The sequence below is a fragment of the Anguilla anguilla genome, chromosome 2 (genome assembly GCF_013347855.1).
Source record: "Anguilla anguilla isolate fAngAng1 chromosome 2, fAngAng1.pri, whole genome shotgun sequence".
Classification (NCBI taxonomy): domain Eukaryota; kingdom Metazoa; phylum Chordata; class Actinopteri; order Anguilliformes; family Anguillidae; genus Anguilla; species Anguilla anguilla.
In genome coordinates this window covers 5,665,381-5,688,359 of record NC_049202.1, presented here as the reverse complement: position 1 = coordinate 5,688,359, position 22,979 = coordinate 5,665,381, and the positions used below count along the sequence as shown (strand labels likewise).

Here is a 22,979-nt window from a genome sequence, read left to right as displayed (position 1 = left end):
GAGGAAACGGGAGGATTTTAGGAAAACAGATATTCTTTCTCAACGGATAATTATAAGAAATGATCCTGGAGAAGTCACCACATGCTAGGGTTCTGAATATATCAGTCCAGTGCTCTCACCTCTTCCCTGGTTGCCTGCTAAATTTGTAATTTATTTTCAAGGTTTTTCTGCTAACTTGCACGGCTTTAAATGGTCTTGCTCCAGATTAACTTAGCAGTCAGCCTGTCCCTTACTCTCCCACACAACTGCTTTGTTCACAAGGTGCTGGCCAATTAAAAGTTTCAAGAACAGCTAAAATTACAAAAAATAATAAGTTCCTTTTTTATGTAATAATCTCCCTTTTCATATGCATGTATCAGGGACACCCTCTATTTTTAAGCATATGCTCAAAACTTATGTTTCATTCATACCTCAGATACCTTTGACCTATTCTTAAAGAAGTGTGAGAATGGTAGATCAGTGACATAGAACTGTTAGATCATGTTGTTCCACTGTTGTGTAGTATCGTTTGGTTGTTCAACTGTTGTGTTATATCATTTGTTCGTTCCATTGCTTTGGTGTATCAGTTGGTTGTTCAAATGCTGTGCTGTATCATGGTTGTTCCACTGTTGTGTAATATTGTTTTGTTACTTGGTTATTCCCTTCTTAAACCCTTTAGATGCTGTAATATTGCCTTTTGAGTATTTTGCAGTGTCTATACTCACTGCAAAAAAAAAAACCCTTGTCACAAAGTGTTAGAACACATTTTAGCAAATTGTTTTTTCATGACAAATCGCTTTTAATACTACAGCTCCGAAATGGTCTCCGAGATAACATATCGCTGCATGTTCCGAAATCCCAGAGCCACAACGAAACTTTTATACGGTTTAAACATCCCGGTTTTTACGATGTTTTATTCAGACGTCGCACTAAAAATCATGGCCAGGTTTCACTTCTTTGGCTTTAAAGAAGGCCCCCAGTAAATCAGCAAGCAATTCCCACTCTAGGCACAAACAAGATAATGATCACGCATTAACCTTTAACACAAGAGAACGAGCGTCCACTGAAAAGCAAGAGCAGAGGAACAGTGTGCAGCATTTATCAGGGCAGGTTCACATCTTTATGAATACTGCAGGTACGTACACTGGCCCAGCTAACACAAAATGTCCTCACAAAACGTACGATCATATCATATCTGATCGTAAACTGTGTGCAAGAACACATGAACAGGACTGTGCAGAAACGTTACAAATAGGTAGCATTCATCATCACATACACCTGGAACAGGCACAAAATTAGATGTCTGCACGTGTCACAAATCCCATATTGGTTTTTCGCAGGAACATTTTTAAGTAAGAAAGAATAATTTAAGAAAAGTTTCGTTAATGAGGCCAAATGTTGATGCCAATGTTAAAACATTGACAAAACATTCCAGTAACACTGTGACAACATTTTGCGTTAGCTGGGGAGGGGGGGGGGGGGGGGGGGGTAGGTAACTTTGAGCCAAGTAACATGGTGCCATGTCTGCTAAGTGATTGCAATGTAATGTACTGAGGGCAGAATGTTTGTTTTAGTAAAGTGTGATGTCACATGAAGGTGTTGTAGTGGCGGACTGCATGGAGGGGGTCTGCCATACAGATGACACGTGCCGCTAAATTGTTACGTACGCTTAAAATACCAAAGTGCAACCAAATTCTCCTTCATTTATCACTTTCTTCATGAAATTAGTCGGTCATTTCCCCCAATGAAAACTGTTTAGTGTTGAGAGACAGTATCATTACTACATAGTTGTAATACTCTAGTATTATTATTATTATTTTATTTACTAAATTTGACTATTCCTTAATGTTTAAATAAACCAATCAGCCACGTCTGAAATTTGAAGTTCAAATTACAATGAGTTGACTGGGTGGTGGTTTGCGTTTCTAACAAAAAAATAAATAAATAAATAAAGAATCAGTTGCAAAAAGTTGTCAAAACTAAAACGACTTGCTCAACACAAAATTGGGTTAAGAAAACAAAATGTTTAACCCCCGGGAAAGCAAATAAAAGCATTGGAAAGGTGATGGAGATTCATAGAATTTCATCATTTATTTTCTGAGAAAACCCAAATAATTTATGGTACGCTGTCTTTGATTTGTTTGCTGGCTTTACAAAAAAAAAAAAAAAAAAAAGATTTTCCGTTACCTCTCGTGCAAAGCCCGTGCCACTAGCGTGAAACGGCAAGCCCAGAAATCCAACCCTCAGCCGAGGAAACCGATCGCACCCTCGCCTGCTCTCTGCAGTGGTGAGGACATCACGTTCTGTAACGGAGTCATGTGACACTGCCTGCCAGCTCACATCTCCTTACTCGCAAATCTGAAAATGTGATTCTGCTCCGTTCGAATTACACATAACAATTCCTACACAAATTAAGGCAGTTTTTTTTTTTTTATACGTTTATTTATTTTTTTATTAAGCATTCTGGCCAGATGGTATGAAATAACACGGAATGCTAAGCCAGTCACAAACACACGCATGTGCTGCTCAGTGTTCATATGCTAGTCTGTGATGTATTCGTTACCCTGGTGAATACCCTAAGCAATATTATGCCTGAGAAGAGTATGTGCTGCACACTAAGAAACCTTCAAACCACATAAGAGAAGTCATTTAAATGAAGAAAAGGGCAGTGCAGAATGTCAATGGGATTCCCGAGCCCGGTTATTAAAGTTCTAGAGGCCAGGTGGTCTCCTTGTTTACATTGTGACTCTGCGCTTAATTGACCAATTAAAGCACTCGATTACAGGATTAACTCGCCTAACAAGGCTTCTTGTCTGGGTTCTGAGTTTTGGTCGATTTTAAGGTGAAGCCAAAAGCCAGCCAAACCCTGATAGCTCTGCTCTACCCGGATCTATGGAATCAGACAAGGCCGAATTATGACCGCTACTTCACAAATTTAAATGATTTCTCTCAAATTTGGTTTCTGAAACTATTTCCCTCCCTGTTATAAGGAAATAATATATAAAAAAATAAATAACAGGAAGTTCTATAACATCATAGACCCACGTGAGCTATTGAGAGCAGTGAGCATGTTGTCGTGGTGTGCGGACTGCATTAATTTCTCTCCCCAGACAGTTTTCCTGCACCTCCTTAAGCGACTGGATGCGTGTGCAGACCCTTCTGTAAAAATCCTTTTGCCATCCTCGCTGCACCTCCTTACTCAGGGAAGACTCCACTAAGAGCAGAACAGCACGTTCTCCGTTTCGAAAGGACATTTGCGATTAACCTTTCGGAAGAGGGAAGGCGGGGAGCCTAAAACACAGTTATCTTGCTGGAGGGAAACCCGTCACTTTGCAGGGTCAGGGAAATAAACGAGCTCGACCAAGGCTGATTAATCGAACTCCGATAAGTCCACAGCAGAGGATTCAGGAGAGGTCCTCGCTAGGCCAGTCCTTTCTGAAAATCCCCTTCGAACAAACAGATCCCAACAGCAAGTAAACTCAGACCGATGGCCACGTTACATTCTGAATAATTTTGCTTGATTTCAAGCTTCTTCTCCTCACAGTAGTTTAAAAAACACCAGTAATGTTTATTGCTAAGATTAAGCTGTTCAGTCTCTTTAACTGAATGCACAAATATGATACATATTTACAAGTTTCAGTTCATTTGAACTACAATGCCGGTTAGTTACATCCACGAGATCGCTGAGATAAAGCAGAGCAGCTGTGTGTGTGTGTGTGTGTGTGTGTGTGTGTGTTTGCATGTGTGTGTGTGCACATATGTGTGTATGCATGAGCGTGTGTGCCTGCATGTATGTGTGTGTGTGTGTGTGTGCATGTGTGTATGTGTGTGTGCGTGTGTGTATGTGTTTTGTGTGTGTGTTTTTGTGTGTGCGTGTGTGTGTTAGTCTCATCTTTTCTTCTTCAGGAAGGCCTTGGCCTCTTTCTTCAGCCTCTGAACATCCTCATCCTCTGATTCGGGCGGGACGTAATCCGAGTCTTCGTCCAGGTCCCCGCTGTCATCGTTAATGAAGCTGTCATCGTCCCCCTCATCTTCCTCGCCGTCGTCTTCATCATCCAAGCGAGCCTTTGTACCTACAGTTAAATTTAATGTAATCATGTTGTTTGAGCCGTTTATGGTTTCTGGTAACCCTTGAGAGAACATTAACTTTGGTATTCTCCTACGATCACGCGTCTGTGGTTTTCTTCTTATTATTATTATTATTTTAAAATCTGACTATAATGAGCAAGAATCAGCATGCACTCACAAAGGTCTAATATCTATCAGGCATTGTTCCACGATGTAAAAACTGCGCTTGCTTCACTGACACCTGCTTCGCAGTTTGCAGCTATAAATATGCACGAGTTTCGGAGATGGAACTTTTTTTTTTTTAATGATACATTTTTAATAATGTCACGACAACAACAAGACCCAAGAGCCGAAGCGGCCTTTTCCCCTCCCCCGCTAATGGGCCCGCGTAGCCGAAGAGCAGAGCGCCGATCCTCACCTCGCACCGCGCAGGTGTCAGCGCTTCCAATTAAGCTACGCCCGCCAGAAACCGGCAGGGGCCGGCTAACGGCCGGCGGCGTCTGGCCGCGGTGCGCCACGTCCTGTGCGCCACTCCTAAGCCGTCTGATGACGTCCATTTTTTAATTATTCCTCCGCGGGGGAAAGCGCAAGGAACACGCAAACCCAGGACGCCGTGCCACGCGATGACTCACACGCGCGCCTCACCAGCGGGAAGGGAAAAGGGGGGAAGCGCGGCCGGCTCGGGAGGCGAGCGATAAATCACCTCGTAAATTCGTTAAGACGAAAAAAGGTCAGCCGGTCTCCAAATCCGGTCTGCCACTCCCGTCGGACGACAGCGCGAGAGGAGGCTGGGAGTAAATCGCGTTAGGGGATATCGATCCTATCCCGCGGCCCTTTCGTAAACAGGGAGTCGCCGTGCCCCAGGGCAGTGCGGGACGGAGGTTTGGACCGAACCTGGTCCTGGTCCTGGTCCTGGTTCGCGGTACGGAGGCGGGGGCGGGTCTCAAAGCAGCCCAACCTCGTCGAAAAGCTTCGGGACGTTACTCACCATGCGTGACACAGCGTAGCAGGTACATAAAAAGCGAGTACAGACAAGGTCCTGCTTACAGCAAATCCAACGGGTGTTGGAGTGTACTGGGAGTTTGAAATAAACTCATAAGTAAAGAAGAGTTATACCCAGGAAGGCCACCAGGGACTTTGGGCCCCATGAGAAGATTTCACTGGGGACCCCACTAATATTTTTAATGTTTTCAGGGCCCCGGGTTATGCTGAGATGAGAAACGGAAAGCGTACCTGGATCCTGGGTGTGCTTGTATTCCTTTTTGTGCTGCGGATTTTTCCTGAAAGACAAATGAGAAATGATATGTTTACAGCCACCGGAACAAACACGAGGCGTGTGGGCGACAGGAAGTAAAGCTCAATCAGGGAATCTCAACCTTGAAGAGCCTATATTCAATCGACCCAATCCCCCACTGCCTGATAAGTGGTACTCCAATTAAACAGTGTGACAGGCTAGGATGACAGGGTACTCATTTCTCTCAAAATAGTGCATATGTATCTGGGTTGGTAGATGTCAAAAAATCAATTGTGGGCAAAATCCTAACTGTAACTGTCTATGCAAACAGCTTCAGTGCCGTGTAATGCACATACGCTACAAGGCCAAAAGTATGTGGACACCTGACATCCAGCATCTCATCTAAACTGATGGGCATTAATATGGAGTCGGTTCCACCCTTTGCTGCTATAACAATCTCCACTCATCTGGGAAAGCCTTATACTAGATGTTGGAGCACTGCTGCAGGGATTTGCTTCCTTTCTTGCCAGAAGAGCGTTTGTGAGGTCGGGCACTGATTGGGGAGATTAGGCCTGATTCGTAGTTGGAATTTCCAATTGATGGATGGGGTTGGGGTCATGACTCTGAGAGAGGCCAGTCAAGTTGTTCCATACCTATCTCAACAAAACCAGATACCTTTATGTCATATAGAGTATTTCAATGGTGAACACACTGTCTGTTTGCCACATATTGTAGACCCACTTTTTTTCCTCATTGGCACTTGTGGTGACCGCTGTTGTACATCCTTGAGTTACACAATGTGCGGCTTGAAAAGTAAGCTCCAGTTGAAAATGAAAGGCAAACACGCATTTTTTATTTATTTAGTGCATCTGACACGACGATGTGCAATCACCCCATAAACCTCAGGTGTCTGTCAGTCACAAAGCAAAACGACACAACAGTGTTCCCATGGCAACACATCATTGTTTGAGGGGAAAAAAAACCTCAGAACAGAACCCTATAATTACGCGGTCTTGACTTGATCATTACTGACCCAAAGCAGAGGTATCATCTGTTTTGTACATTCTCTGGCTGATCTATCCAGGGCTCATGGTGGCGAAATTGCTGTAAAAGACATGGAGACACAATGGAGAGCCAATAATCCCTGACCTCCACGGCACTCAACAACACAAAGACTCTCGCACGTAGACGGCTCATCTCGGCAGTCGCTCCTCCGTAAACGAAAAACCGTTTAATGCAGCGCGTCAGCCCTACGCCGCGACTATTGCGGCGTTTTCGAAGCGAGAAGTTCTCTTCTCTTTTTTCCCTTCCACCTTGCTGCCGATGCTCAGTGACTGAGCTGGTTAAAAAAAATCTCCGAGCCGGTGTGACGGGAGGAGATGGGAGCCCCGTCCTGCGGGTGGTCCACACTGACCCAGCTTTCTGGCCTCTGCGCTCTGCCTGTAAATACTGAAGGACTTGCCGTCCGGGTCAAATTGACCCGTTCGAAACTTTTAGTAAAAGAGGAATGACACTTCTGACGGAGAAATTCCACAACTAGTAGGCCTAACTAAACCAGCGTACACTTGGTTCCTGTTTTGCGTTTCTATTCATCATCTGTATTTATTTGTATGTATTTTTTCATCATCAAGACAACGATGGAAAATAATTGAATGTCAGTTCAATATCAATAATCTACTGCATGAAAACCTTGATTCATTTTAATTTTTCACATGATTTATGCCGCCCATGCCTTATGGTGGATCTTTTACATAAATCAAATCTTTATCACAATAAAATGACACTTCCATTGTGAAATGTGATATGGCAGAGGTTAATTTAAATTTCTATAAATGTGCTACACAGCAGGGTAAAAAGCTCATCTTGTGAGTTTTATTTGTTTTCGTAACCCTGCAGTTATGAAACCAGAAAAGTAATCATAATCATAATTGAAGTCAACTGCCACACATCTATTGCAGAAAAAGAGAAAAAAAAATCAATTATGACGTGTGCTTTGTAGTAAAAATAAGTGGTGTAGAGGAAATCGAGTCTCTCTAGACTGTGAAGGAAGAAACAGTTATTCACTGATGTATCACTGACTGACAGGATGCTTGTACACAAAAAATATTGATTTAGGGCTTAAAATTCAATGAATGGGCTTTATCAAAGGGGGTCTGGCAAAGGGTGGGTTCAAGTTCCTTGGAATGAGAATGCAGAAGTTAAAGTGAGAAATTCAATCATTTAGAGAAATGATCTTCATGCTTCTTATCAGCTGAACAGCCTGTTCTCATTGGTAAAATGTATTTATGCGGTCATCCATCAGCTGCCATTAAAGAAAAGAGAAAAACTAATAAGACTGATTCATCACACTGCAAACAGGAAAATTAAATAGAAAAAACTAAACGCTTAAAGGACAACATTTTTCTCTGTTTTTCTCATTCCATTGGTCCTTTAACCCTTTAAGGTGTGAGATCTGGATGTTCTAGCTGAACATTCAAATGCTGAAGTAACAATTACTGCTGGTAATTGAACAGAGTTCTAGAACAAGTTATAGATAATGGATGGATGGATGGATGGATGGAGAGTTCTAGAACACTGACTCAGAATTTTGAGGAGAAAAAAAAACTCCAAAAAGCTTACTCTTCAAAGGGTTAAAATAGTCCTGTCTCTGTGACAGTTAATTTTAATAAAAACACATTGTCAGCTTAGAAAAATGGCAAGTTACTCTTGCACACTAAGCACCGTCTGACATAAGTAATTCATTAAAACCTGCTAAATCTAGGCATGCTCTTAAAAGTATTGATATCAAAATGAGGCCAAGTTTCAACAAACAATATTGGCTATCTTAGCTTACACAAATTAAACAAGCTCTACTGTGAAGCAATGCTTTCCAAAATTATTCCATGTAACTTGGCCCTGTATTTTTCTTGTAGAATAAATTGTAGAAGAAATTGTAATTTCTTCTACAATTTATTATTTTAAATTGTAGAATAAATTATACTATTGTACTTATTTGGATAAACTTTATCTGACCCACAAACATACAGCACTTTAATGGAGCAAACATTTATATGAATAGGTTTGTAAGATTCAAAGTTAATAAGCCTAAATATTAATAATTCTATCTATATTTATTTATTCATTCACCCCCCCCCCCCCCTTATCTTTCTCCAGTGAAGTTTTTTTAATAAATGCCTGTTTGTGAATGAAAGTTAAATGCCGCTAGAAAGATTCCCCCATGGGGATAACAAAGTATTCTATATATTTAGCTATCTGTGTACAGTGTTATCTATCTGGTTAGCTAATCTGGTACAGGCAATGCTATAATGCTTTTAAAAGTACAAGCTAAACGCCTTCCGAAGAATCACCAGATGGCTCTGACTGGCCTGCTCCTAGGAGTAACCATAGCAACAGTTCATAACGGTTGATTCGCAAAACCAATAGCTGAGGTTAAAAAGGGCGGCCTATCTGGTGAATATCTTAGTTGCAACAAGTAACATATAGGTAAGAATTTTATGTGGTCAGGGGTCTTGTGTTTATTAAAGTTTGTAAATATTCACGTTGTCGGCGGACGTCGTACATAGCAGCCATTTGTAAGCAGGGATTGGTGGACTGCAGTGTCAATCATAATTTGCTGACGGTTAATCGGCTACTTTCATCAGATGTTGTTTCTGGCAGATGCAGCTAAATGTCTGGTGGGGAGAATTATTGATTGCAAGACTCAGCGGGAAAAGGAAGAAGGAAAAAGCAAGTTTGGGGCTCTATCGTGCAGACGTGTGACATCGTTTTGCATCGGAATTCTGTGTTTACAGAAGGCACAGAAGTTCATGTTCTCAAGCCTTCCAAATAAGGAAGTCCAACTTCCATCAACAAGAATCCTCTCCCCACTGCCTTCTGCATTAGAAAGTTCTGCTGACAGAGCGAGCACCGAGAAGAAAACCGGAATTCGATGACGGCAACTCGGAATATTGCAAAGAATTTTTAATTTAAAAAATTTTTTTTTCGACGAATCCATTTTAGCTGGAAATAAAAGAGAGGCCTCAGCCGTCATTATTATCCTGAGCGGGGATCATGAAAGGACGCCGTGACAAGCGTTTAAAAGAGTAACTACAGGCACCCTATTAAGAGAGGAGAAAGGGAAGGACGGGGCCGCAATTAAGAGCTGAGGAAGGAAGTGATAAGTGGCTCCTGTTAGCGTGGGGGCTGGGGGGGAGGGGGGGAGAGGGGGGGGTGACAGGACTTATTCTTTGAAGGACGCGTTCGGGTTTCCGCCATTTGCTCTCGACATCAAACCCTTGAAGGCGAATGGCAGGTTCGCCCAGTGCTGACCTGACCCCGTACGTGAGCCTGTTGAATGGGATGAGTCAATGAGGCTGTTCTTACAATTCAAAACGCAATCATTATGGGGGGGGGGGGTGGGGTGGGGGGGTTTGGGGGGGGGGGTGGGGTGGGGGGGTTTGGGGGGGGGGGGGTGGGGGGGACACACTGACGTATTACATTTGGAGTGCGCTGCTTTCAGAGGAACAGGATAAAAGGAGGCCGGGGGGGAGGGGGGCAAACATCCATCCATGTGTCTACGTGAGTGTCAGCAGCTCCCCCCTCTGCATTCGCTTTCACAATCCTTATTTCTCCCTATCCTCCATCAGCAACCTCACCTAGGGGGGCAGAGAGTAGCCGTAGTCGAGTCTGGGCTAGACTACAGAACGCAACGGTGTGCCTCGGGCCTTCGAACAGCCTCATCCCATAGGCTCGCCTGCCGATTGGCTCCCACCCGCTGGGTACACCTGGCCACACTGCCCGGTTACCTGACTGGGGGGTAACCTAGCAACAGTGCGCAGGGCCGGGAGGCCTACCTGTAGCAGGAAGTTCCGTAAGGACACTCCGGCCTGTCATCATCTTCCTCTTTCCCCTCCTCATCTTCTTCCTCCTGGTAGTCGCTATCGCCTGGGTGGCTGCTTTCCTTGAAATGAACCGGGTTTTTCCTGACAAAACCAGAGAACTTTATTTATTTTTAAGTATAATTGACAAATAAAAATTGCATCAGCTCTACTTACGACTCACCTTAAGAATTCAGATAAAGAGGAAAAAAAATCAATGTTTTTTTCACAGCGATTGACCCTCCCATGGGCAAATGTGAAATGCTTGTTTCGTAAGCTCCTTAAGCTGTTCAAGGACTCAACAACAGAAAATGCGATAAATAAAATTCTGAATCTCATGCCACAAGAGAAAAAAATCATGGAGTTCAAATGTTCTGAACTCAGCTATAAAGACACTGAAGTCTTTAATAAAGTCAACAATAAAGTCAAGCAAGATCATGTATTATTATCATGTATTAAACATTCTGTTCCTCTGACATTGGGCTTTTCCAAAATAAACAGTAACAGTTTTTCTGACATTCTGTTTGCAATTCTATCACTTTTAAAAGTCCAGCCAGCGAGCCGTTCCAAGTAAAGATCACGACTTCAATCAAACAACCCTGTTTTTAAATTAGCGTTAAACTTGACAGCGTTGCGCGAACCAAACAAGCGAGAACTAAACAAGGCGGAGGAGGAGGCGAAGACCCGACCAGGGCACGGCGAGAGAGCAACCGGCGGCGAACTGCGAGCGGGACCCGACGCGCGGTTGGCGCGGAAACTGTGAAACCGCTAACGCTCGGCTAGCTCAGCCATTCGGTTTAGCTGAAGCCGCCGCGGGCCCTGCTAGCGACGCCGCTGAAGTGCCGCTTGCTTCTCACTGGCTCGGACGCCGCGATGCTGCTCGCGGTTAGCACCCGCTACCGGCCCGTGGGTTCCTAGCGAGCGCACCTACCTGCCCCCGACAGTCTGCCAGGGCACACGCCAGCACCTGTTCCATTTTAAGCGCCATTTGCTGAAATGACCGAAACTCAATGTAGCGATGCTGCCAGCCGTTAGAGCCCGCTACCGGTCTGTGGGTTCCTAGCGAGCGCACCTAACTGCCCCCGACAGTCTACCAGGGCACACGCCACCACCTGTTCGATTTTAAGCGCCATTTGGTGAAATGACCAAAACTCAATTTAGCTCAGCCCCGAATTTTTGCCGGCAACTAAAGAGTTAATTTAACTTAGGTGTGTTCTGTACCTGTAGCAGTCCTTCCCATAGGGGCAGGGGGGTCTGGGCGGGGCCTTGGCTTTGGCCTGGGAGGGGCCCGCCCTGCCGGTCGACCCCGCCCCTTCTGCGCTGCCCACTTCCTGTCCTCCCCCCGGCGTCTCTCCGTCCTGAGACAGGCTCTCCTTCTCCCTTCTGCCCGTCACATCCGCTCCTCTCTTCCCCTCCGGAGGTCCGGCCTTAGGGGCGCGTCCGCCATTTCTGCGCCCCTCCCCTTTCTCCGTGTCGGACCCCCGGCCCGCGTAGTCCGACGCCTCCCCCGACGCGTCGTTGCTGGGCCCCCTGGGCCGCCTGGTCACCGCTTCTGCTGACGCTGCCTGCTGAAAAGCATCATTAACCCCTTGTTCACAAATAATCGATTAGAGCGTTCTTAACTGAACATTCTAACGCTGATGTCACAATCACCGCCGGTAACTGAAACCAATGGAGTTCTGGAACACTGACTTAGAATTCTGAAAAACAAATAAATAAACATTCCCAAAAACATACTCTTCAAAGGGTCAGAATCCCAGCCCTCTTGGCATTACCCATGCTCACACACGGGACAAATCAAACACAAACACTCTCACCGTTACTGACCGTTAGCAGACTTTAGCCTAGGTTTTTCCCTGCAGCACGATCCCATATCTCCTACTGTTATCTAGACTCTGCTGCTGAAGAGGATGCAGTCTGTTGGAGGTAATTAGCCTGCTTAGCGTACCTTTGCTCCCACAGTATCTGGCCAGTATACAGTCAAGTTCACAGGCTCACTCTAAACTTCTAAAAATTGTTAATAATTATATTGAGAAAATCTGAGTTTAAATAAAAGGGGAAAAAAATCTATTTTACCCCTATTATAATTCTGGGAGTGTCTGACAACTAAAACCCTCCCTCATTGGTCGAAGATATGACCCCCCCAGGGGACGCCCGACCCAGGTGTGGTCAGGATTTAAGGTCTGCGGTCGGAACTGAATAATTCCTGCAGTCTCTTTCGAGAAGCTGCTCCTAACTCAGCTAACCTTGGACTGCGTGTCCACTTCCTCCTCTTCCTCGCTCTTCAGCCTCTTCGCTCTCTTCTTGGGAGCCGGCTCCGCCCCTCTCCGCTCGGACTCCTCCTCCTCCTCTGAGGAGACCGACCTGTTCCTGCCCTTCCTGGGGCGGGTCTGCTTGGCCTGTGTGGGCGTGGCCTTCCCCTTGCCCCGCCTCCTGTCACCTGCGTGAGAGAGAGCAAGCTGTGTGAGAACCCTGTTGAGACGTCCGTACCCGCGCCCCCCCCCCCCCCCCCCCCCCCCCAAAACAAATTACACCACAGGTGTCAAGATTCCGATCACAGAGGGCCGCAGTGTCCTCAGCCGGTCTTAGGACAGATTTGGGGCTTACAGGTCACTGTCACTGACCATGTTTCACATGGACACCATATTCCGAACATCGCTAACGGTGGTCGCTGTCGATAGGAACGTCTGTTAAATGCCTGTAATGTAATGCAAAGTAATGGACAAAGCACTGTGGAAAAGAATTTGCACTGTATGGATTGCACGATATGGAACAAAGATAATTTGGGAAGGGTTTCGGCTGAATCGCGCTTTCTTGCAAAGCGGCTCAGTGAGACTGACTGAACCCAAGCAGAAGGCTCACGGAAACCGAATTCTGTGACTGGAGCAGGGACCGGCACCGGGGTCCCGTTCCGCTGTCCGCGCGCGTCCGCCGGCCCAATCCGCCCGAAGGTTCCGGCTGACCATCGTCCGTTTGCACCGGGAGGGAAGCGGGTATCGCTGCGTGTGCGGCCCGTCAACCCCGCGCGCGGGGAGTCACCTTGACCGGCGCATCTCACCGTTACATTGGATATCTCGAACCCATTTCACGCTCCCTCACCCCCAACAGTCAGAAGCACATGAAATATCTTCCAGCGTAAAAAAAAAAAGCTTCCCCGAGACACTGATATTTAAACAAGTCACATGGTACAGTAAAAGTTTCAATGCAAAAATGGTCACTCTTGCTATTTAAGGATCATTAGCATCATCACCCTCGCACACACAAAATGCTATTCCCCCCAAGACATAATTTTTGCCATTAAATGTATTCATTTAATTTATTTAGGCCTATGTATTGATCTGTAACACGCTAGACAGTTGCCAGCTGGGATATAATCAACATGTTTATACGTTTTTCAGCATATGTTCACCTGTCGGCACGGCGGCAAACAGAAACCAGGGTGACGCACGGAATAACAATAATAATAATTTGACCTTTTCGTATAAAATCCTCTATTTTCCGCCACAGGTGCGCCGCACCTCCCAAAACAATCAGCATTTCTGCTACCCCACGTCTCTGTTCGATAAAAAGAAAAACTACCGCATAAGGTTGGGGACAATGTCTCTGAGGGAAATCACTGAAAACCAATCTGAAAAAAAGGAGCGCTCTCCCAAAATGTAACTCCATTATAGTTATTGAAATTTCAAAGCAGGCTTTTGCAGAGCCATGGTTTTAGTGCTGAGCGGAGGAACGCGCGTCTACGCTGCAGCGTTTAAAAATGAGCCCTATGACGCATTCAGAACAATAATTATTATTATTATTACTCTTATTTTGCCACCATTACTAAAACTGATATTCGTAAGTTATTTTAGTCCCCTTCCTTTAGGAAGGATTTCAAAAATGTCTGCACTAAAATTTCACAAAAAATCACAAAAAAAAAATTAAATAAAAATTTCTCTCCAAATAGGTGAGTAGATGGGTTGTTCTTACGGAAAATATATGCAGCACATTTTGATCTTTCATTAGTGAAGCACATTTCTCTTTTGAGCCCAATTAAAACCAACGAGAGGCGAGCCAATCGCAATTTCAGAGCGGGTTTCTCCGAACGTCCTTCTCCGTTCTTTCTGCAAAGTCATTCCTTTCGCAACATGCTAGTCAACGTGACTCCCTCTTTTCAGGACAAGCTAATTACCTAACACCCGGGGGGCGAGAGAGAGAGAGAGAGAGAGAGATTACCCTGTTACAAAACGTGAACCGCGGCTTGTCCTTTCATGTGTCCAACACATTCAATCAGCTTGTGAAGGCCTCTTGTTCAATGGCTATTACACCCATGTTGTGGTACAGCCATAACCCAAGGGCTGGCAGTGATAAGGACATTGTTCCTTTATACGTCGGCTAAGTGTACAATTGCAGGACCCTTAAATTACCTTGTATTAAATCTTAAATGTTGTAGTTCAAATGAGCTTGACATATGAAAGGGTTCCGGGGGGGGGGGGGGTGTTGTGGTGTCCCTCAATGACATGTGGTGGGGAGGGCTACAAACATTGCATTGTCAATAGCAACAGAAATTTCAAGAGGACAGAAATTGTGTGGTAGCTCTGAATGAGATGGAAAATAAGATACGTACCTGCGTATTGAGATAATTACACTGCATTAGGGGTATTTTATCATGCAATTTTATGCAGAGGGACTACCACAGATTTTGCTTTATTTATTTATGTATTTATTTCTTTCTTTATTTATTTATTTATTTTTAACAGGGTATCCATTTATACAGACGGATGATTACTGAAATAATTCAGCTTAAGCATTCTTGTTCTAGGGCACAACAGCAGTGCCCCTCCTAGGAATCGAACCTGCAACAACCCCACTTCCCTACCCATTACACCACAATGCCACCCCGGAGAGGGTAAGAACTGTCTGTCTCAGGACCTGCTTTCATAATTAACACATGAGTGAACAGGTAAATTGTGCACTTTTCTGTTAATGTGAACAGCACCTAAATTACATTTCTGAACCCATTTTGGCGAAGCTAAGTGCGTACATAATGCACGGCATGGGGACTCAAGCAAACTAAATCAGCTAATGTGTACTTGCTCTTCTCACTTATTTGCCATACTCTCATAAACAACTGGAAAATAAATCAAATCAAACAAAAAACAACCAAAAAAATGTAATGGATAAAATACACGCTCTGGCGTTTGAGTATTCCTGAAACTATGCTTTACAGGCCCTTTTGGATTCCTACCATGTAGCCCAGAGCAAAATATGACAGTAGTGGCAGGGGGTAATTCATAAGCGCATCAGAGCTCTGTGATGCATAAATTCCATCCACAGAATCTCTAAGTGATAGCTACTGAAATGAAATGACACTGAGCATGTATGGGTCCACACGCACGCACGCACGCACGCACACAAAAACACACACACACGCGCGCACACACACACACACACGCACACACACACACACAAACACACACGCACGCGCACACACACACGCACACGCACACGCACACATACACGCACACACACACACACAAACACACACGCACGCGCACACACACACGCACACGCACACGCACACATACACGCACGCACGCATGCACGCACGCACACAAACACAAAAACACACACACACACGCACACACACACAAACGCACACACACATGCACACACACACGCACGCACGCACACACATGCACAAACACACACACACACGCACGCACACACACACACACAAAAAAAACACACACACATACACACACACACATACACACACACAGACTCATGCTGAACCACAGCGGCAGACGCGGAGATAGCGTTGCTATACAGCACAGTGGCTATAGCTGATGGAACACTACGCCTTCACCACACAACTCTTCAGCCTTTGTGCCCTCTGTTGGAATCTTCCTTTTTTCTTTCCTGACACACGAGCGCACGAGCACGCTCGGGGCGTCTCCATATCCGACTCCCGTGTCCACGACGTGCGTGTCGGAGACAAAGATCTCCCACAAGGCCAGAGCCGAGCGGAGAGCTCATATTGTGTTTTGCTCCGTCAGACATGTGGAAACGCTCTGACGTCTTCGGGGAGGGGTGAGCAGCACCAATTCAATGTCACGGATTCCTACGAGCTGGAAATATTAAGAAGATTATGCCGATAGCGTACGAGAGCCAAGGCGCGACGCCGTGACCCTACCGAGGAGCTGCCCGTTTCTTTCAGGGGGGGAACGCTGAGGGAATTACAATTAAGTAAATACAACCTCCAGCGTGGACAGAGATCCGACCCGCTGGCACACGAGTACAGTGCTGTGATCGATGCTACTGCGCTGAGCGTAGCCGACGATGGCACAAGGGTCGCCTGCGGACGTCATCGCAAGTCCCCGTTCAGCATCGCATGAACGCTGCCAGACATGCTAGACATGACTGTGAACAAACGTCTCAAAGACTGCATGCGCACAGGTCATGAGCAGTGTTTCAGACTGAAGGACAGATGGCAAACGATAAAAAAAAAGTCACATAAAATGAACAAGCCAGCTACATTAGCAAAACAAGCGTAACATTGAGTACATTGCCACAGAGATCTGAACAGATCCCGCAGTTAGAGAGGTAGCTAACATGGGTAATAGTAAACTACTTCTTTCTTTTTAATTTTTATTTTTACAAGGCCTGGAGATAATCCGCCCTGCCTATATACATATTCACTTTATTCAGATGGGGAAAGCAGAGACGGTAAGGGATACAGACAATCACAACACAGAGTGCACCAGGGCTGGGATTCGAGCCCCCTACTACACAAGGGGGGGGGGGGGGGGGGGGGTCAGTAGTGGGCTGCCCAACGGACCACTCCACCCAGTCTCAGCACAGAACTACTCATCACTTATGGCTGTGTTCATCTCTCCATATCTTCCATTTTACATTCCTGAGCTCGGATTGCCTCTTAACTTCCTCTGACTGTAGCCAGCCTGTTCTTATCATCTGCTCCAGTAGATTCCCTCATTACACTTCTGCTCCTTTCACACACTCTTTCTTAACTTTCCCACCAGGCCGGCAAACAGAAGGTCCGCCCCCCACCCCCCCCCCCTTTCATCACCATTTGAGTCTTTTGGGGGTTCAGGTCTGGTTTTTTGCCCAGTTTCCTTCTGTATTTTCTCTGTGAAGTGTCTTTGTGACAGTGTCTCTGTTTAAAAAAAAAAAAAAAAAAAGAAAAAAGGCGCTAGACAAGTAAAAGTGAAATTGAATCTTTGAGGAACAGGTGGGCCGGGGCAGCTGGCGAGCCGCAGAGGAGCAGAGCTGTCACACACGCGCGGGGTGAGGGGCGGGGGGGGGGGCAGAGGGGGGTACCTGTGGAAGTGGAGGGGCTGCTGACGTCAGAAGCTATCTGCATCATCCAGGCGGGCAGCACCCTCTTCCTCTGCTCCGGCTTCGGGCCTAGCTCTCTGCTCTCCGGCTCCTGCAGTAACAGGAAACAGACCTTGGCATAAAAAGGAAGCAGAAATCACCCCTTCTTTTGCTCCACATTTCCACATAATGACATAAATGCTGGCTGACCAGAGCGCTAAACCAGGCACTATCACATCACAAAAAAGAAAAGCACATACAATAAAATGCTTTGTTTTCAGTATTCATATATATTATCCTGACAGAGTTCACCCTGTCATACCACTTCTGACCAGGCAGAGGCTAACAGCTAACAGCTAATGGTTACCGGCTAACAGCTAACGGCTAATGGCAACCGGCTAACAGCTAATGGCTAACAGCTAATTGGCAGTGGCTAACGGGCAGCGGCTAACGGCTCGCTGACCTGCTCCTTGGTAACAGTGGCTTCTTTTTTGTTGCCCTCCTCTTTCTGCCGTGAGCTGGACGACGTGGGCTCCGCCTGTTGGTCCTGGGGGCTGTTTTGGGTCGGCTCACCCTCCCCGTTGAGTTCAGGGGAACACAGCGGCTCTTCGTCATGTTTAGCGGAGGCGGGGGGCGCGCCTGCAACAGGCTGTTCCTCTTCAACAGTCAGACTATTCCTGTGAAAGGGTTCACATCAAATGAGCTGCCTTTCGTGGCATTTGAACTCTGAGTAACACGTTTGGTTTGGATTATGTTCTAAATTCAGCCTGGGTGTGTTATTTTGTTCTGCATTATCTGGACATTTTCACGCCCAAAAATGACTCAACAATCATACGTATACACACTCACAGTCCTTGTACTCGTAGCGACAACTGACAGCACAAAAAATGTTTGGCAAAAAAAACAATTCAGCCTCAGAAACTTTTAGGGTCTGTAAATCAGTACGGCCTTATTAATCAGGGTCTCTCAATCAGTACGCCCTGATTAATCAAGGTCTGTAAATTAGTATGTGCTGTGATTAATCAGTCTCTAAATCAGTATGGTCCGATTAATCAGGGTCTCTAAATCAGTATTCTCCGATTAATCACGGTCTCCAAATCAGTATGCTCCGATTAATCAGGGTCTCTAAATCAGTATGCTCCGATTAATCACGGTCTCCAAATCAGTGTGCCCCGATTAATCAGTTTGTAATTAGTAATCACATTCCTGAGGGATAGACAGGTACCGGGCAACTGCATCAAAGCCATCCGATTTATTCCAGATGGTCAAGCGCCAACCTGGTGCAACGAACAGGCAAGGCGACCGGCAGCTACAAGGCGACACGGATGCTCCCTGCTCCTACATCCGAGTAATTTACAGAGCTCTGGCTGAGAACGCCATTTGTGTGATCTTGAGTGTTTTGTTTTTCTGGACCGCACTTCAAACGGAAAAAGGACTTCAAAGACAACAGGGCACTAAACAAGAGAGAGAGCGATCGCGCTGTTTTCCAAACATCACAAATCTTGCTATGTTTTTTTTTGTTATTTCAATTCCTTACATGGAGGCGCTGCAAAGGTCTAGAGCATTCAGTTCACCCAGGCGTGGGTTCCTTTTTCATTTGCGTGCAATTCTGTCGAGTTTGAATCGAGATGAACATTTCCCTGTTTCTCAATCAGAAAGGAGATCAAACACGCGCATGCCTTTTAAGCTCGAGGCAAATTGCACCACTTCTGAACTCTTTGGTCAGTATGAAGCTTAGGTGGGAAAAAAAAGCAGCTGTGTGAGTTTTGTGTTTACTTTAAAGTTTGACCTTTCTCCGTCCAAGCAGTACTTACGTACATGCGGATGAATTGCATACCAGAGACAAAACACGCATTTACGTCAGATTTCACTTCTTGGGGGGAAAAAAAAAGTTCCCTCTGTTTTAGTCAATGATTTGGAATCACAAGTTACATCTCTCAGGTCACCACCGTTAGGACAGAACAGAACAGAATACAATTTCTTCTCCAAGGGTACTCCAGTTTCCTCCCACACTAAAAGACATGTATGTCAGGTTAAGAATGCTCCTGCCATTGTCCATTGCCTTGACCTTCTGCTTCTGTGGATGGAGCTAATGTAATGTTAATCTAAGGAACCGTGGTAAATTTAAACCCACCCAACCCCTGCCAACAGGAGGTCTAATTCACTGTGCCCATGCAGATCAGCAGTCATGGTCAACTACTGACACAACTGTGGCAGGAGCCAGCAAATCCAGCCAGTCTTTGTAGAAAGGACCTTTACTGACTACACAGGACTCGTGTACGCTTTCTGGTTCTCGTATAAAATCATGTTCCGAGAAACAGGCGTGCTATTTCACAATGGTGTCATACACTGTCCCCAGCTGTCTTCTGGTAAGGTAATACAATTTACATTCTGGACTCAAGATAATACAACCAGAATGGTGTGCAGAAATGCCAACTAGACTGAATGCAACAACCTTTTCTTTCAGATGTGTTGCGTCCTCGGTGTGAACACATTTCCCAGCACCTCAAACGAAATCTAGAACCCGCACGGGTTGTCCTCAACTCAATTTCACGCACACGGCTTTTGTTTTTGTCATTCGTACAAGCACATGAGGCCGTGGTTGCCAAAACTAACAAAAGGACTATGCAAGCAAACACAGAAAAAAATAATATAAAAATCATGTTTCTTTTTACTAACATCTGAGGTCAAAACACAGAGCGTTTCGGCATTGGCCGTCGTCGTTAGGCCTGGGCTTCCAGGGGCCGGAACATCGAATGTTTCGAGGCAGGCCCCGAATATTTTGTCCAGCCTCATCAAAATGTACCTGCTTGCCTCAGAGTGAGAGTGCAAAAGCATTAGAGCAACTAGCTAGGTATTTTTTGTCAGGTTTGTGTATACCCAGGGAGGGATGTCAGGCCAGGGCTGGGGAAGATACTACTGTATGCAATTCGTGTTTAATTGAGCGGTCACTAATCCAAGACGGGGTATTATGTTAAACAGTATCAGTTGTTTCGGACAGAACGTTCCAAATCCGCCAGCCAGCGAGTGAGCTAGCAAGCTAACGATATATCGAACTTGCCAGGAAGTCCATACACTGGCCATGCACTGTCCATATTTAAAAGTTTCTGTCGGCGTTGTATGTCATTGAAAAGTAAGAGACTTGAGGGTGCGTTGTTATGTAGCTTGGCTCATTAGACAGCTTTCAGTCCATTTTTTCAGATGATGATTTTTCAGATGATATAGACCATTTGGTAATACACAGCAGATGTGGCTTACGTGTCCCACAGTTGACACTCTCTTGCTGATAAAATGGTTGCCAATGTCTTGTGCGGTAGGTGGTAAAACTACATCACCATTTAAGGGACCAATTTTCGATGTTTGTCTCGACTACTCACAAGGATTATAGTTTTGCTCATTTTCTATACAAAAATCTTGTTCGGTGTAAGGAAGTCCCCACTGTCCTCAAATCCTAGCAACGTCCCTGTTTTTCAGAAAACACTTTCAGGTTTTTGCTCTAGTTAAATGTCAAGAGCACATCAAGGAAATCTCAGGAGTCTCTGCTTATGCCAAAACACGTCTTGCCCTGCAGCTTATCAAATCCTTGTGGTTGTCCTGGAAACGCTGCAGGTGAGGTCACACTTAGGCATTACAGGCAATCACAGGCATTTAGCAGACGCTCTTATCCAGAGCGGCTTACACATAGCATCTGGATGTATTCCAAAGCAATACCGGTTAAGTGCCTTGCTCCAGGGGTACAGCGGCAGTGCCCGCACCGGGGAATCAAACCTGCAACCATTAGGTTACAAGACCAGCTCCTAGCCCATTACACTACACTGCCGCCCCTAGGTCATTGAGTGGAAGAGAGCGTAGGTACCTCTGAGTGTCCTCAGTGTTGACGGACGCCACCCTGTAGGTGTACTTCCCAGGGAGGAGAGAAAACAGGTTCCCGGGGCGCAGGGGGTGCCACCTGTCTTTCTCCAGGGGTTCCGGGGGGTCCCCCAGAGAGGGCTGATAAAAGCAGGGGTTCTGATGGGTCTGGGGAGAAAGACAGAGAGAGAGAGGACAGCGACGTTAAGACTAGGATTGGGCAGTGAAACCGGATACTGTTATGGCACTGGTTCTTCCCATTCAAAATGCACGTAGCTCCTCTTCTCTTTTTTCCAATTAAGACGCAGATAAATGAATCTAATTAGCGATGTGTCTTTGAGAAAATGCGCCGTGAGACTCTGACAGCGACTTACAAAGCCAAATTTTTTTTTTTTTTTTTTGCAGCAAAAATGAAGTGGAATACACAACAGATGCGAAGAAGCAAATACAGAAAGATGAAAGGACAAATCAGATGCGGCTTGGATTATCATCTGTCCGACAAAGGCACGAAAACACAGATGCGTTCCCCATCTGAATTAGAACTGGTTCTTGCATTTCCCAAACAAAGAGGGAAAACCGTTGCAACTAGCATTACCAAAATAAAAACCTCCTTCACGCAATTTTAACAAGAAACAGAAGAACACTGCCCTTGTACCCTTGAGCAAGGTACTTAACCTGCATATATATGTGGCTGAATAAATGGATACTATGAAAAGTAAATAAATAAAAAAGCAACTAGCTCTGGATAACAGCATCTGATAAATGCCCTTAATCTAATGTAACTGAGCTCTCCCAAACAACTAAGTCAACGGTAAACAAAACCATTCAGCCAAGTGTGCAGCTAAATTAGAGTCAACAAGAAAAATAAGACCACCGCATTGGTAATTCATCTAGCATTAATCTAGTAGGCAATATACAGCATTTTACCCAGCCAGCATTGAGTTATGAGCATCTGAACACACACTTTATAGGACAGTAGTTTATGACTACAACAATTACGTACATTCAACCTATGAAAATACTGGTGATGACAGCTGGTCACATGACTGCACATAGCTGCTTGGGGCAACTAATCAACCACTAGAGTCTTTGCAAAGGCTCTTGATTAGTAGAATCTGGTGCGTAACTGCTTGGTTGGAACAAAAGCCTGCACCCACACCGGCCCTTTCTGGATAAGATTGAGGACCCCTGCTCTACACAGTTAAAGAATTTTAAATGGACCCGTAACGCATTTTCATCTACAATCAGCCTGATGAAAATAATTGTAATGATGTAGAAATCGCAGGGTCAAAACCCCCATCTAAACTGTAAACGCCTCTTAATGGATAAAATGTAGAACTCTGTACCAGGACTGCAGTAGTTTCATCTTTTTCTAACCCGAGTGTTAACATAACATTCCCCCCATACTCGCCTCGCTCCAAATGTGGCTAAAAAGACTAACGCAACACTGTCGTACTGTCCTCGGTCGTGGGAACAACCCGAAGGACTCGCTTGTTACGTTGCAAACGAGCCAAGAAAATTCACTCGCTAAGTGGAAATATCAGCAGTGCGTCTTGCTTTCATTAAGGACGCTCTTAGCCCCGCTTCTTCTGAAACTGTCAAAACAAAATATCTTACGTGCCGTTTAATATTGTGTCCAGGCTGACCTTTTTAGTTCTGATTTGCCAAAGACCTCG

General features: G+C 45.3%; 1 protein-coding gene across 3 annotated transcripts in view; it reads right to left on the bottom strand.

Moving 5' to 3' along the window:
* Window positions 1-2,045: 2,045 nt before the first annotated feature.
* Window positions 2,046-22,979, bottom strand: part of aplf (aprataxin and PNKP like factor) — a 31,053-nt gene continuing 10,119 nt past the window's right edge. For 2 of the 3 annotated variants that reach the window (XM_035405328.1, XM_035405330.1), the window contains 8 exons: window positions 21,311-21,471; window positions 17,918-18,131; window positions 17,458-17,566; window positions 12,384-12,577; window positions 11,359-11,705; window positions 10,114-10,242; window positions 5,281-5,327; window positions 2,046-4,052 (listed from right to left, as the gene is read on the bottom strand). In XM_035405328.1, the coding sequence (XP_035261219.1) occupies window positions 3,868-4,052; window positions 5,281-5,327; window positions 10,114-10,242; window positions 11,359-11,705; window positions 12,384-12,577; window positions 17,458-17,566; window positions 17,918-18,131; window positions 21,311-21,471 (1,386 nt within the window). In that variant the 3' untranslated portion in view covers window positions 2,046-3,867. The remainder of the gene's footprint in view (window positions 4,053-5,280; window positions 5,328-10,113; window positions 10,243-11,358; window positions 11,706-12,383; window positions 12,578-17,457; window positions 17,567-17,917; window positions 18,132-21,310; window positions 21,472-22,979) is intronic. The other variant, XM_035405329.1, reaches the window with a different exon arrangement.